General features: G+C 39.7%; 1 protein-coding gene across 4 annotated transcripts in view; it reads right to left on the reverse strand.

Moving 5' to 3' along the window:
- The window catches only part of MYO1B (myosin IB), a 114646-nt gene extending 109453 nt beyond the window's left edge, over positions 1 to 5193 (reverse strand). For 2 of the 4 annotated variants that reach the window (XM_082057316.1, XM_082057315.1), the window contains exon 1: positions 571 to 908. In XM_082057316.1, the coding sequence (XP_081913442.1) occupies positions 571 to 804 (234 nt within the window). In that variant the 5' untranslated portion in view covers positions 805 to 908. Of the gene's footprint in view, positions 1 to 570; positions 910 to 5137 lie in introns of those variants that run through there. The other 2 variants (XM_082057317.1, XM_082057320.1) reach the window with 2 other exon arrangements.
- Positions 5194 to 14542: the final 9349 nt, after the last annotated feature.

Consider the following 14542-nt stretch of genomic DNA (forward strand, 5'->3'; position numbering starts at 1 on the left):
GGCTCCTAAGATTTGTTTTGCCCTTAAGTATTTATATATCAGTAAAAACAATGACTGCTTTCATCAGAAGTCGTCAAAACTGTTTCAACAAAATATCTTTCCCACTGAAAAACTGCAGGCTTTGTCTAAGCCCGGTTGTACGGAAGCAGCGCCAGTTCCGCCGCAGGTGTTCTCAGGAAGAGAATTTGGGTTTGGGGTGGTCTGGAAGAACCATTCCTGAGCGGCACCGTGACCCCCTCCCTCCCTTCGCCCCGTTCTCCATTCGGCTGAGTGCTTTGCTCATGACTCAGCTTGCTGCTCCGGGACATCGTTATTGCATTCTTTCTCAATTAATGAAGGAAAAAAAAAAGTAATTTCCTTTTGCTCCAAATCTAAATAAAAAGTAAATTCAAGTTTTCATAAGGAAAGGAGTTACCATCAAGCCAACACTATTTATCAACAACGCACCCAGAACAGAAAGTTGCATGACAGTACGATGACTGCAAACATTTAATGAAGTATCTAATTCAACTTGACACATTAAAATTATTGTAAGACATCGCACTGGCATGAAAATACAAAATTTTCTACCTCAGAGTTTAATATTCTCCATTTCATCCAAAGAGAATTTTCAACACAGGAACAAAAGCAGCGTAGCTTTGCTTCCAATGTCCTGCCGCTGCACTTCAGAAGGGTTGATGGTTCCTGCTTCTCAGACGCGCTCTTCATACCCATTGGATGCTTAGATTTCTGCAAAAAAGAATATCCATCTGTAACAGCTGGTGATATTTGGTAGCACTTATATACACAGATAATATTAAGCATCCTCGTGAGGCTGCCTTGTCCTCTATAAGAAACGAGCCACAAATATCCAGAGTTTTCCCCTGGCCTTCCAGCACTCCATTTCCCCCTTGTTTCAGATCTGTGCGAAAGAAAATCTCTCATTATCCATCCTTATTCTGGGGCAATTTTCTATTCTCACTCTTCGTAAAATGTGAATTAGCAGCCTATTGCTATATTTTACACTCTTTGCTTTATGCTGGCTTAATAAGAAACATGGGTCCTGAAACCTGCGTTGTGTCCCTAACACACGTTAGTATAAAGGGTATCATAACTCAAGCTGTTTGTTTGGTTTTTTTTTTCTTTTTACTACATCTACTGAACTACCATAATTACCACTGACACAATCTGCAGTAAATGAAATAAAAACATCTAAAATAAGCTAAAAGACGTGTCTGGTCACAGATGCTCAAGCAGATACTCAGAATTCTTTAACAAATGGCTCATTTCTAAAGCCAAATGGTATATCCTGGACCATATAAGAGATCAGGGATAATCAGTATCCAGCACACATTCAGGTCTCTTTTGAACATTAGATATAACACAGAGGATTTTAAAGGGGATTTTCTAGCTACTGAATAATTAAATACGGTTTCTTTAGGCCACTCTGAAAGGGCAGAGGCTTCATTTGGCAACAGCATTTTCAGAGAGAAAAGGGGAATGTGGCTGCACCCCTGTTTTGCAGCTCCCGAATCACAGACTCAGCAGAAGCTGTGGCCGACATCCGTGTACTTCGAGCAGTTCAGGAGACGCTTATTTACAGATGACCCTTTTTTTTAAACTTTTCTCTTTTTGGACCTTTCCACAGGGCAGATAGTCCCTTGATTACAGCCTTAAGGCCTACAAGCCAAGCAAGCAAACTGACTGTAAAACTAGCTGTTGCTAAGAATGCAAGGGCAGAACTGCAGAGATTCAGGGACCCATTTTGACAAACCACAAATCAAACACTCAAAGTCCATAGATCTGCCTATGACAATTCCCAGCAGTTAGAAGAGCACTAGTTAATGGTTAGAAGTAATTCCTAGGCAACCTTGCTGAGAAATAAAACTCAACCAAAAAAAATACAGCAATTCCTTGACAGAGCTGAAAACACAATTTAGATGTCCATGTTTCTAATCTCATGTTCAGCCACAACACCAAGTTTAGCCATTTTTCCTATATACGGTATGAAAATTCTGCACCCTCATAAAACATTGCAGCTACACCTCTGTTCTAAATCACTGGGACTGAGAGCCATGGAAATATACCCTACAGTAGTTGCAATACTTTTCCACTTCAAGCAAAAAAACCAAAAATAATATTCATAAGACAATGACAGGAAATCTTGCTCTAAGACTGAGCACAGGGATTTAACAATAATAGTCTCTGGCTTCTTTGTCATGGAAAATGGCCACAGGTTTGAGCTCTGTCTGCGCACAAATAAATGATTCAACAAACAAGCTGCCAGCAGCCCCGAGAATTCCAGTTTTGTGACTGGACAACCAGAAAGCAAAAACTGAACAGGTCTCATCTTTCACCCACCTGTGGCAAATTAAATTGTGTGCAAGTTAGAACAAACAAGTGGTGGTTCTGTACAGCCATGCACTGGAATGCTCCTCCGCTGCTTTGGAAAGCATCAGTTAACTCAGGACGGAGGTGGATCATCCACCTTCTCCAACTGGGGATCTTTTACAGGATTTATATTCCCACCTGTCAAAACACCGCCAGTTTTCCATTTTGCCATCAAGTCTCCTGATTTTGCCAAATAAGGACTTTCCCTTTTCATTGAGAGGCAGCAATATGCCTTCAATTAGCTCCGCATGTCTGCCCTTCACAGCAAAGACCTGCATGAGACAGCCCGAGGGTGCAGACTTGGAGTCCAAGAGAAGAGGTCACCCCCAGGGAGTTCACCCGGTGTGCTGGCATTAAGCACACGACAGGATCTGAGAAGCCGCATTCACTTTTTTTCTGGCTAATTCAGGCTTGAAATCAGTCTGGTATTAATACATGACACAAGCTATCAAAGTCCCCAAACCTTACTTGTATGTATCATTCTAATGGTCTTGTGATAGCCACAGAAAATAGCACAGAAAAAAGGACTCCTCAGGGAAGCAGGTCCTACATGGTCCGATGGACTCAGTAGGTGCTGAATCTTCTTTTCTTCCTGTTTTTTAAGCAAACAATATACAGCTATCCCTGCTAAACTGCCTTAGGAACTCTTCCCATTACAGATTTCTCAAACTACCCAAATGTCTCCACTTTTCCGTTCAAAAGTACACACACTGAAATAAGGAAAAGGCAGGAAAAAAAGTTGTAAGAAAGCTATGAGAACCTTCTGAACTGTCACCCCATAACTCTGCAAATGTGAATGTTTTTCAGCAACTTAAGGAAGGGTTTGCCAGAGGTAACGCTTGCAATTTCAGACTTCCTAAGTAATATTCCCCCACATGCCCAGAGCATTGTACTGTTGATCTTACAGGACAGGAGAAGGTCCCATATTTCCTAGTACAAAGAATTCATCTCCCCTCTCTCTGAAAAATAAATGTTTTGGAGACATGGCTGCATGCACCCCTTCACAAACACCCTCCCCAAGCAAATAATAAAAAGCATAATTAATGGAGGTAAAGGCCCAGTGTCCTGCGAGATTCAAAATTTCATGTCAGATCTGTCCTCACATTAAGTGTCAAGGGAAAAATCTTCAGTTTGAAACCACATAGCACTAGGGAGAAGAGACTCTTTGTGCACCAAAAGACAAACATCACCATTAAAGTATTCACACTGTAATCTCTGTGCATACTGGGATACACAGCTTGAAAATCTTTGCAGCAGGGTAATTGTGGATATTCTTTCTCCATTTTACAGTTGGACTCACTGATCCTGAGGGTCTCTTACAACTGAAATGATTCTGTCATTCTATGATTTTAGATACTTCTCACAGATAAGTCTGGGTTTGTAATGTATACATTTTTGTAGATTCCCGAGCACAATACATGATGCATTAGTGTTGCACTTACATGGAGAACCTCCTTCCCATAGGCATATGAACATAGCAATGATATGTTCTTGTGCTTTGTATGGTCCTCTTTTATCAAGGACTCTGCTTGGAACAAAAACTTGTCGTTGGATTGAGGATATTGGATTATGACTATTCTTGCTAACAAAATTACCCAACACAGAACCATTGGAATTGAACTGTAGGTATATGCAGACTTGTTTTCAGAATAAAACCAAGTATATTACAATAATAAATCCTACATGCCATATATTGAGGCTTAACAAGTTGCTGCACACTGGGAATTACCGTGCCTGTGTGATAGTATGAAATGATATGAAATTTCTACAACATATTTATCAAGACTTCTAATGAGGAGTTGTGCTTTTTTATTATTTTTCCCACTATTTAAAACTGGTCTGCAGTTTCTACTAGAATTTGGAAAATGAAAGCCCACTTCTTACTAAAGTAATTGACAGAAGACAGTGTTAGAAAAGGGGTTGCACCATTTAAGCCAATGGAAGTTTAAAAGAGAACTATCTTGTAAAAGGTCTCTTCCTAAACAACTATGCATCCTAAACAACTTTGCAAGTTTTAAGCTGTGGAGGATTCAAAAGCTCCAAGCAAAAGTGCAGACAGATGGACAATCCAGCCAAATTCTTTGCTGGCTGTCCCCCAGTCTATGAACGGTAGCAACAATGAGAGCACTATAAATAATAAAGAGGAGTACAGCATGGAAAAATCAGTGGCTAAAGAACTCAGAAACGAGATGTTTCTGGAAGTTCCATCTTAATAATTTTGTAAGCCCATGAGCCTTCTGCTTCCCCTGCTCACTAAAGAAAAGAGATCAACTTATCTGGGGCACATAAGGACAATTTTTTCCTCCAGCTTAATTGCAAGAAAAGTCTAGGGAAGGTAACCCAGCTGTGAAGACTGTGCCTGCACACGCCAGGCAGACATCGCTAGCACCGGAGTCCTTCCTATGTTCCCCAAAAGTTAACTGCTCACTGGGGATTATGCCTGTCTTATATGCATGGAAACAGCAATCTCTTTGTTCTCCAGCTTTACTACAACATAGTGAACTCTTTAGGAGTGCAAATTTTTGCCAAAGAGAAGCAAATTAATAACATGTGTATACGGTGTGTTTCTGCTTCCATCATAGGTGAATGTGGTGCTTGTGAGAGATGCTGGAGGTTCAAGGATCTTGAATCCAGCCCCAGCTGCTCCAGCATGAACCAGCTGGAATTCTGCTGGAAGCAGCAAGGCAACGGTGATGTAACTGATGCCTCGGCCAAGCTTTTAACTCTGTCCAAACAGGAACAGAGTGAACACATCTATGCAACTTACCTCTATGTTGCTCTTTTATCTCCTCATCAGTGCAGTTTCTCAAGCTGTTCCGCTCCCTGTTTGAATCCAAGAAAATACTTTATTAAATGTCACCAGATTAATCACTACTCTTTCTGTCAAAATGTAACTTACAAGAACACTTCCAGCATTCACTGATTGTGTATGATTTGGCTATTCTCTGTGATTATTATACAACGTAATACATAGAATCTAATTTTTACACAAACAAAATGTACACATTATAATCAAATTCTATATACTTATGGTGTTTGGTCTTATGCACGTGTTGTCCTATAATACATACTACAAACAATTTGCTTTCATAGATCTCACAGCCTGTCTTTTCTTCAAAACATCTACTTTGTTATTTCGTATTCACTCGTTAAGAAACACTCTCATTGTGCGAGTAATAAACCATCCTTATCTCCAGTACTGGTTTAACTAAAAAGGCCCTGCTGCTTTTTGAACGACCGCAGCCAAGGAACTGCATAAACCACGTTCATGTTTAAGTCCTGTTGCTAAATGCCTGCTAATTTGAAGCAGAAGAGCTGGGCTGAACCAGGCTTTGAACATTGAAAATACACTCTGTAAAATCCATAATAACTGTTTTAACAAAGATGACTATTTTTGTTCCCCAACTAGATGTACCAGCTTGAGGCTGACCATCCCACAAGCCCTGGGTATTGTGCCTACTTCCAATACAGGCTAAAAAAAGGTAAAGATGAAAGGACATAAATTAAAAGCCTGTGCCAAACCACAACAGGTCTGAAGGTCAAAATTCACGTGCATAAATAGAAATATTTCTAACTGACACTCACTAAACAAGCAGACTAGATACTTGCTTTAGACAGCCCTGAACAAATATTAATGGAAACCATCCATAGGACACATTATCTCTGAAGTAACTCAAGATATTCAGTTGACTTTGGACTAAATTACCCAACAGCTTCCACACAGAAAAATCACATTCATGAAAGAAACTGATTTACTGCATTAATATAACACACAGCTAGAAAGGGCTCATACAAGATCCTGTGGTTTCTATGATTATTCTCTTTAGGAAAGCATAACTGATACAGAGAAAATAACTAGAAAGCTGCTCTTTTATCTGTATAATTTGTTTCTGAGCTCTGAAGCATCTGCTTAAGGGATGAATTACTCTTTTTGCCTTAAAAAACTTATGAGAGAGTGGCCCTGAGAGAAAGAGAGGAGAAAAAAAGGAGCCTTTCCTCCAACTCATCACCCATCCCAGGAGCCAGGGGAAGTTAGACTTGGACTTAGTAAAGCATAAGTATTGTTCCTGCTGTACGTCTTATAAATACTGGGAAGCAGATGAGGGAAAAAGGTGCCTTCCCCTTACAAAAGAAGGAGAATGGTCCAGACTGGCCAAGGCTACTTACTGTACTGCCGCTTATATCTGGTAGTTACGTCAAAAGGGAAAATTCTAGAAAAACCTTCCCTGTAGGGTGCACAATGAGGGCTACCACACCGTACCTTACAGGGAATCACTCTGGGTAATGGTTTAGCATCACACTAAGGTGCTGTCTGTCGAAACACGGGATGAGAAGCAATATGAACAGGCAACGGACACCCAGATGCTGAGGATACATTTGCTTTTCAAGCCCTTGAAAAGAGCACTCATGGACAGGGAGTTTCTGTGATGCGATGAAAGGATGGATAAAACACATTTACCATGCTATAATACAAGAATTAAGGCTGGAAACTTCATCAAGATAGCATACCAGAAAAGATAGGAAAGTCTCCAAAAGGCTGGATTCTTTATTACAAACAAAGCTGGTAGACTTCAAGTAAAACTACGTAGGCTATAATGAATGTTTTTGACTGTAGGGAGAAAAATGAATGGCTTAAGTCCAGAAACTGTCTCTGCCTACATACAGAACTAGGTCTGTAGGAGATCCTTATTCAGCATGTTTCCTACTAAAGACATTAATTTACATTTTCTTGTTTAACGAGCACATAACTTTCTCCTTGTGAGAAATTCCAGCAGAGACGGGCTCACAGGAATGAGCGGGCGCTGCAGAGAGCATCGCGCATTTCATACAAACACTCACTAACTGTTGCCACTTTGAGATTTCAAAGCTTGTGACAAAAATGCCTTAGGTTTTCTTTATTTTCTTTTTTTTTTTTTTTTTTTTTTTTTCTCCAAGCAGAAACTAGGATTTCAACCCTGATTAGTCTGCAGTTGCTCATCTCCTGACACTGCAGTTTGAGCAGCATGAGGCCTTAATCAAGCTCAGGTGTAAGGAAGAATTTATTTTAAAATTAATGTTAATGAGCAACTCGCTCTTGTTTAAACATCCAGGCTGTGATATAGCCAAGTATCTGCATTTATCATGTCCTCAGTCTTTTGAACAGCCAGATTTTATTTGCTAAGCATCAGTAAGGCCAAAAGGAATGAGCTTATCCCAAGTGGCGGTGGCTGAACTTGGAATCTGGACTTTAGATAGCAAAACATTCAGGATTGGATGCAATTTTGTCTCAGCCACCTAAGCCAAGTTTTGGGCTGTCCTTGTAAATCCAGAGACTGAAAGAAACTGGAAGAGATAAAGGCAAATTCTCACTCTAAAAGGCTTTAAATTTGTGCTTCTATATCTAAAAGCTAAAAAGAGATGCTGAATCTTTGTGCCAAAGGTAACAACACAAACACAACTGGTTGTACTAACTTTAGCTATGTTTTTGCTATTATTTGTGCATGTTAGAAGCAGAGGATTGCAAACTAAAAGCCATACTGAAAGAAATAAACTAAATATCACATCAGTTTTAAAACAAAAACCTTCAGAAAACTAGTTATTTGTGAGATTAATTTATCTAAGTTCATCTTATGCTTTGATTAGGGTTTTGTTTGGGTTTTGAGCGTGTTTGGTTTTGTTTGGGGTTTTGCTTAGGGGGGATGTTTGTTTTTGTGTGTGTGTGTGCTTTTGTTTTGTTTGTTTGTTTTAATTTCTTATTATGCCAGTAGTCTACAGCTATGATATCATTGCAAAACCATACAGGTGTTTAATTTAAAATAAAAAGGCTTTTATACAAATAGTTTATCACTAAACTACTTCTATCAATATAAGATTTTTATGAAGCCTTTTGAACTTATGTTTTTCATATATAGTGGCTCAGATCATACACTAAGATATCAGCTGTGAAATTAGAATAGTCCTGTATAAATATTAATCTACTAAAACAAGGCTTTCCAAATGCGTACTCCCTGATCTGTTCTGCGGACTGCCACACAAGCGCATCTTATGAATTTGTTAATCACGGACATATTGCTGATGAAACAGTTACCCTGGGGCTTCCTGCTCCTCCCCCCAGGGTAGACACCTTTGTTATTGCTCTGGCTCACTCAGCATCTCTATTACTGACTTTTTCAGTAATACCACAGTCTAATATTTGAAGTTTTTGAAGAATAAAGTTGGAACAGAATGATGTGCATATAAGGGGGTATGAAATACCAATTAATATGTTCAGCCACCTGCAGAAACAAAACCCAATCCTCTGCAAACAAGATTCAAATAATTAAGGGGCAAGTGCATTCTTACTTGACTGGGATACTCACTTAAGTCCTCTCCATCCTTTCCACTTGGAGTGGAAGAAGCGTTGCAGCTCCTTCTGCAGTCTCCTCTTGCTTTTTCACCCCTTGCTGCAACCAAACTTTTAGGAAATTTAGTGAAATTCATGGATATTTCAAAACAGGCACCTGTTTCAGGGAATTTTGTTTAGAATCATTTAGACACGTTTAGAAAATTTAGATACGTCAAAATATATTTAGAATAATCTCTGTACTCAAGAAAAGGAGTAAAGTAAGACAAACTTCCTGAAGCCCAAGCACAGCACAGGATCGCGCCACTGCTTCACACAGGGTTAAATGCACCACCACACTGATATGCAACACAAGAACACCCAATTATCACTTAAATAGCAAATTTTTCCTTTAGGACACGCAGTTTGCCTGTCCTCATTAGCAGAATACTATGACACAGCTGAGCAAACTGCTTCCCTAAAGCTATATTATCCTAAAGGATCCACAGAAACATAAGCTGAATAAAAGAAAGGAAAAGAGAAACAGTCTGCTGCCGGGTGCCAGTAGACCTTTTAAATTTAGGAGAAAACCTACCAGCTACACAGGTGGAACCCATGAACAGGAGCCCCCAGACTGCTTCTGAACCACCTTTGATATGGCCGAGGACACAGTCATGGCAGAACAGAGCGGAACAAGGACGGCTTGCACGAGCTGCAGTCATTCTAATAATAATTATAATTAGATAGATAGATAGATAGATAGATAGATAGATAGATAGATAGATAGATAGATAGATAGAAAGGTTAATCACTCATCTTAGATGTCATATTTTTTCAGTTGGCACTTAAAAAGAAAACAAAAAGCAAGTTGTTTTTATTTAAAAAAAAAGGATAATCCTGTCCATCCGTTTGTGTCCTTCCATTACCTGTGTAAAGAAATCCTGGGCAGCATCTCCTTCCCCCAGCCCTTTCCTTGTTAACCAGCTAGCTACAGCTGATTTCAAATGTAACAGTGATCTATGGTAACTCACTTTATTTGCACAAGGGATGTGTTAAATATTGTCTTATTCTCTTTCTTCGCTGTACTGTTCCCAAAAAAGAAGAGAGTATTACATATTCCAGCTCCACAGGATGCCAAACATAGACATCTCCTGGGTAAATAGAATAAGTTACTCAGAACAATAACCATAAAGACAAGAATAAGATTACAAGAAAACATCCTCTACAGCTGTAAACAGTAGCTGCAAGGCTTCGTATTCGCCACAGTAACATTTTCATGCTGGGCCTATTCCAATCTCTTCTCATTGCTAAAGCAAGCAGATTTGGGGTTTTTTGCATTATTATGGAACTCCTATGTAGTATTTTTGCAGAGAGGAAGGGACATGTGTTGATAAATGAGTCTGAAAGCCAATCAAAACTAACACCGGATCATGCATCTCTTGGTTTAAAGTTTGACACCCACACACCCCCCCAGAAGAAAAAAAAATCAGAAGTGACTAGCCTGGGGAGTTTCTGCTTTGGCAGGACTAGAGTAAGGCAGTAGCCAAAAACATTGCTACTGACATCCAGTTTTGGAAATTTTTGAGCCAGCAAAATCATAGCTTGGTTCAGTACAATTCAAACAGATGCTCAAAGGGGGCACTGTAAGGCTATGTGAAGAAATTATACAAAATGTATTTTAATAATCAAAATGTCTTGAGCAATCAGGAGAGGGGGAAAATAATATTTCTATGCTTTGAAACTAAATCAGGAAAACCGAAAAAAAAATATGCATGGTAGCAATATGAGAATTCTCCCCCATGCCCTAAAACTGTCAATTTAGGCTAGCACTAGGTATTAAATCTTATATTCTGTAGGTCTTCATTTTTGCAAGCCATGCATCTTTTGCAAACATGCAATGATTTTACAAAGAATTGTAGGCCATAGACCAAGGTCTGCCTAAATGCATATATTACCATTATCTCCAGAATACTGTTTGACATTTTGATGTTGTTGCTCAGATGGGCAAATTTCCATCTACATGGAAAGTGTTCATGTGTCATCCGCTGTACATGCTTCACTGTAACTACTTTATCCTCATTGTGGCAGGGAAGAAAACCATTAACCAATTTAATGATTAAGGAAAGCCCACGTCTAAAACCTTTAGGGTCATCTCAGCTATTCTTGTCAGACTCCATATGGTCTCTATAGGAAACAGTTACCACTTTATAGGAAAACACGAGTTTCTGTCCAACTTGTTCCGTTTCTAACAGAGTTTGGATGTGTCTGTTCATTCTATTTTGAAGTCAATCTCCTCATTTTTTAATGACTTCATAAACAGAGCTATGAACAGGCCTATTGTCTCCCGGACAGAGCACTATGTCCAATTTCCATCTGTAATATAATAAATACTCCTTATGATTCTCTCCGGCAGCACTGAGGACCTTCAGGGAATGGTACCAAAATCAGCCTAAGACCCATTGACAATGCCAGAATGAAGGAAAGGGCTCTCATTAGAAGGGGAGAAGTGAGGCTCCCTAGCATTTAAGGATTTTATTTTTTTAAAAAAAAAGTGAGTTACAAGCCATATGAACTGATTCCTGCCCTTCCTTACATCACCTTTTCAGTGTAGTGAGCAGTCTGGTTTCTAGGCACTACACAGAGTAAGAGATTTCCTACATGTCACGGGGAGATCTAACTTGTCGTCTTACCTTAACTCTGAATAAACTTACAATTATTTTACTGTGATGCTTTTTGTTGGATGTATTTATAGGAAAACATCACTTATCACTAAGTGGGAATTATTGTGAATTCAGAGAGTCTCTTACATACGTCATAAAATGACATTTTAGAGCGGCTTCAGTTTTTCAGGAAAAGGATAGAAGACACATTAGTATAGAAGACAAAGTGATCAAATTTAAGATATAAATTCTCTATTTGTCAAAATGATTTTGATTAGCCTTATCATGCATCTTAAAAGGTATAACAATACAATGCAAAACCTAAAAACACTATTGTGGGGGGGTTGTTGTTTTGTTTTGTGGTGGTGGTGTTGTTTTTCACATACATAGAAAAGCTACACTTGCTAATATAGAGTAGCACCACCCAGTCTGAAAACCTGGTAGTCAGGCTGCCTCTAGTGATATCACGGTTCTGCTATGAATTGTGAATATAGAAATCCATTAAAATGCTTTCATTAATCCCTGATGCTTTTACTGTACGCAAAAGGCATGCTGCTTAAATACCAGATTATACAATAGGCTTCAATCCTCTGCCATGACTCCCTCCTGAGTCTCATTGGCTTAGGGGAGGGAAATGAATGATTAATTCAAACTACTTCAATGAAAAATTTAGAGACAAGTTAGGGCAAAATGTTTTGCAAGATATGACTATCACATTTGAGTGAATAAACGATATTCTGAAGGCCATGGCTCACCACCTCTTTATACGACTGAGAAAACTTTCAGCTTTACCTTGCTGAAAAGAGGTTATGCAACTCCCTTAAGAACTGATACAGACAGAAGCTGAAGAACAAAACCAAAAAGAGGTATGTTAGGGGAGGGTAACATTTTCTTTTATTAAAAATGAGCAATTTGCCCGTATTTCCCCCAAACAGTGATTGATGCTTATTTGCACGCAACATTACAGGATAGCTTTCATTGTTGTTGCTCCAAAGACAGTTACCTTGTAAGAATAAGGTTCTATTCCTTGTGTTTTCATTAAACCAGCAGTTAACAAAACCAGAAAAGACAACAAAGGTCCACACTGACTCCTCAGCTCCATATTCCCATGGAAAAGCAGCGATCACTTTCCTGCAGCGCTGCTTCCAGTGCCGTTGGAACTTGTTCCACTCACAGGAATTGAGACAAATAATAAAACATGGCCTTTGAAATATGAAACACTTACATGAATTTAAGGACATGGTTTTCCACCTCTTCCATCCTTCCGTCTGCCTCCTTTCAAGGGACAGTAACCAAGCAACTGCAAATATAGGTATAACCTACAGAGCCAGCTGGTGGACAACTGCCACCGTTTTCAGGCTGTTTGAGGCATTTAGTTGCTTCTAGCTCTCTGCCACCTCAGAATTATTCACTCTTACTTGACGAAGTGCTTTGTGGGTTTACCCAAAGGTACCAAAATACCAATGGGGAAACAGTTGTCCGTCAACCCAAACATGTAGGACATCTTCTGAGCCAACGTTGCTGGACCACGCTATCACCTGCACAGCATCCACCAGCCTGGTTAGACAGTCCCGTCCTGTCTGCAGTTCTGCCTTCTCCACCACCATCCAAACAGTGTTCCCATCACGGGAGCTTTGCTTGTGAGCTTCTGTCAAACCTAAATCGTGACCCACCGTCTCGTTCTCTCCAGCACTGGCAAATTTTATCCTGAGCTCTGCTGAACTTTACGCAGCACAATTATGGCAGTAAGTCCTGTAGCATTCAGTGACAAATGTTTACTAGAGCAAAGACAACATACACTTCAAAGTTTAAAAACCAAGCAAGAAAAATAATTTTTCCTTTTGAAATATAAAACCAAAACTGTCAGTCCTCCTTTTTCTGTCCTATTTTTTAAAGATAAGTTCTATACTGACTACTATGCTGGAAATGCATCAGGAGGGATTCATTTTCTCATTCAGATTTGACAGATTAACTCTTCAATTATTAAATTGTATCATCAGCTGATGGCTTGCTGTGCAGTCTATTTTTAAAAGTGCATGAAAAGATGAGCGTAACGAGAATGCCTGGAATAAGAACATTTAGGAAAACTCTGCCATGCGGAAATCTGAAATTTGTGTTTGAGATCTGCAATATCAATTTACAGTTAATCCCAGGCTTGCTCTCAGGGGGGCTCAGGTCACTTTTTAATGGTCTTTCACAGCTGCACACACACAACCCTCCCCTCCACAAACCACCACACAACCCACAAGTGTTGTTTCCAACTATGGGGGTGATCCATGTCCTTACTGAAAAGATCTGATGTCTGCTTTACATTCAAAATTACATATTGCTTTACAAAAGGAAGGATATCACAAGTTTATCTTTAACAAAAATGAGTGGGGTGGGTTGGGGCCATTTCAAACTGGAACTGATGTATCTCTCTAGAGCCACCCGTAGGTCCCTTTGAGCTTCTGCTAAAATCCTGGTGCCTCTGTTCCAGAAGATTTCTGTTTTGCAGAGCTCCAGGGTGAGGAGAAGAGAGGAAAGAACCAGAAATGTCTCCACAGCAGGTCACCGTCTCTTCTGAGGGTCTCCTAAACAGTCCCCCCTGCCTATAAAATGCAGTGATTTCTGTGAGAAGACTCTCAGCATGCACTTTTCAGCATGTTTCCTCCAGAAATTCAGGATGGCTAAACCCACCAGAGCACATCTCTCCATTTAAAGCACATCTCATCCATTTTGCAAGGACTTGCATTTTCAGAAAGTCTAGTAGAGGTTGCCCTCGGTGAATGATGTCTGACGATGTTTTCCAGAATCTCTTTCTGAAAATTACACCCCATGAAGGGTTTACTGTTGTATCCTGACCTACTGGCTCCAGGCTACAAGGACCCAACATAATATAGTAATACCCAATACAAGTTACCTCATTTAAAAAACTCCTTTAACTTAAATAAAGTACTACCTCAGAACTCAGTCAATAGACCCAACTAAACTGAGACATGAAGGGACATGAAATAAAACAAGTGCTAATAAAAGTACGTGACCCTTTGAGAATAAGCTTTATTTTGGTGGTGATTCCTGAACTGTGTAAGCCGAGGCAGGAGAGAATTCACACAACGCATGTGATGATTGAGCAGTTTGGAAAACAGGATGACAACAGCAGCAAAGCACCAGTGCAGCAAGAGCATGTGCTGCCCTTCACCAGTGGGAATAGTTTGGGAAGCAGAAATAG

Source organism: Streptopelia decaocto (genome assembly GCF_964273445.1).
Source record: "Streptopelia decaocto genome assembly, chromosome: 6".
Taxonomy (NCBI): Eukaryota; Metazoa; Chordata; class Aves; order Columbiformes; family Columbidae; genus Streptopelia; species Streptopelia decaocto.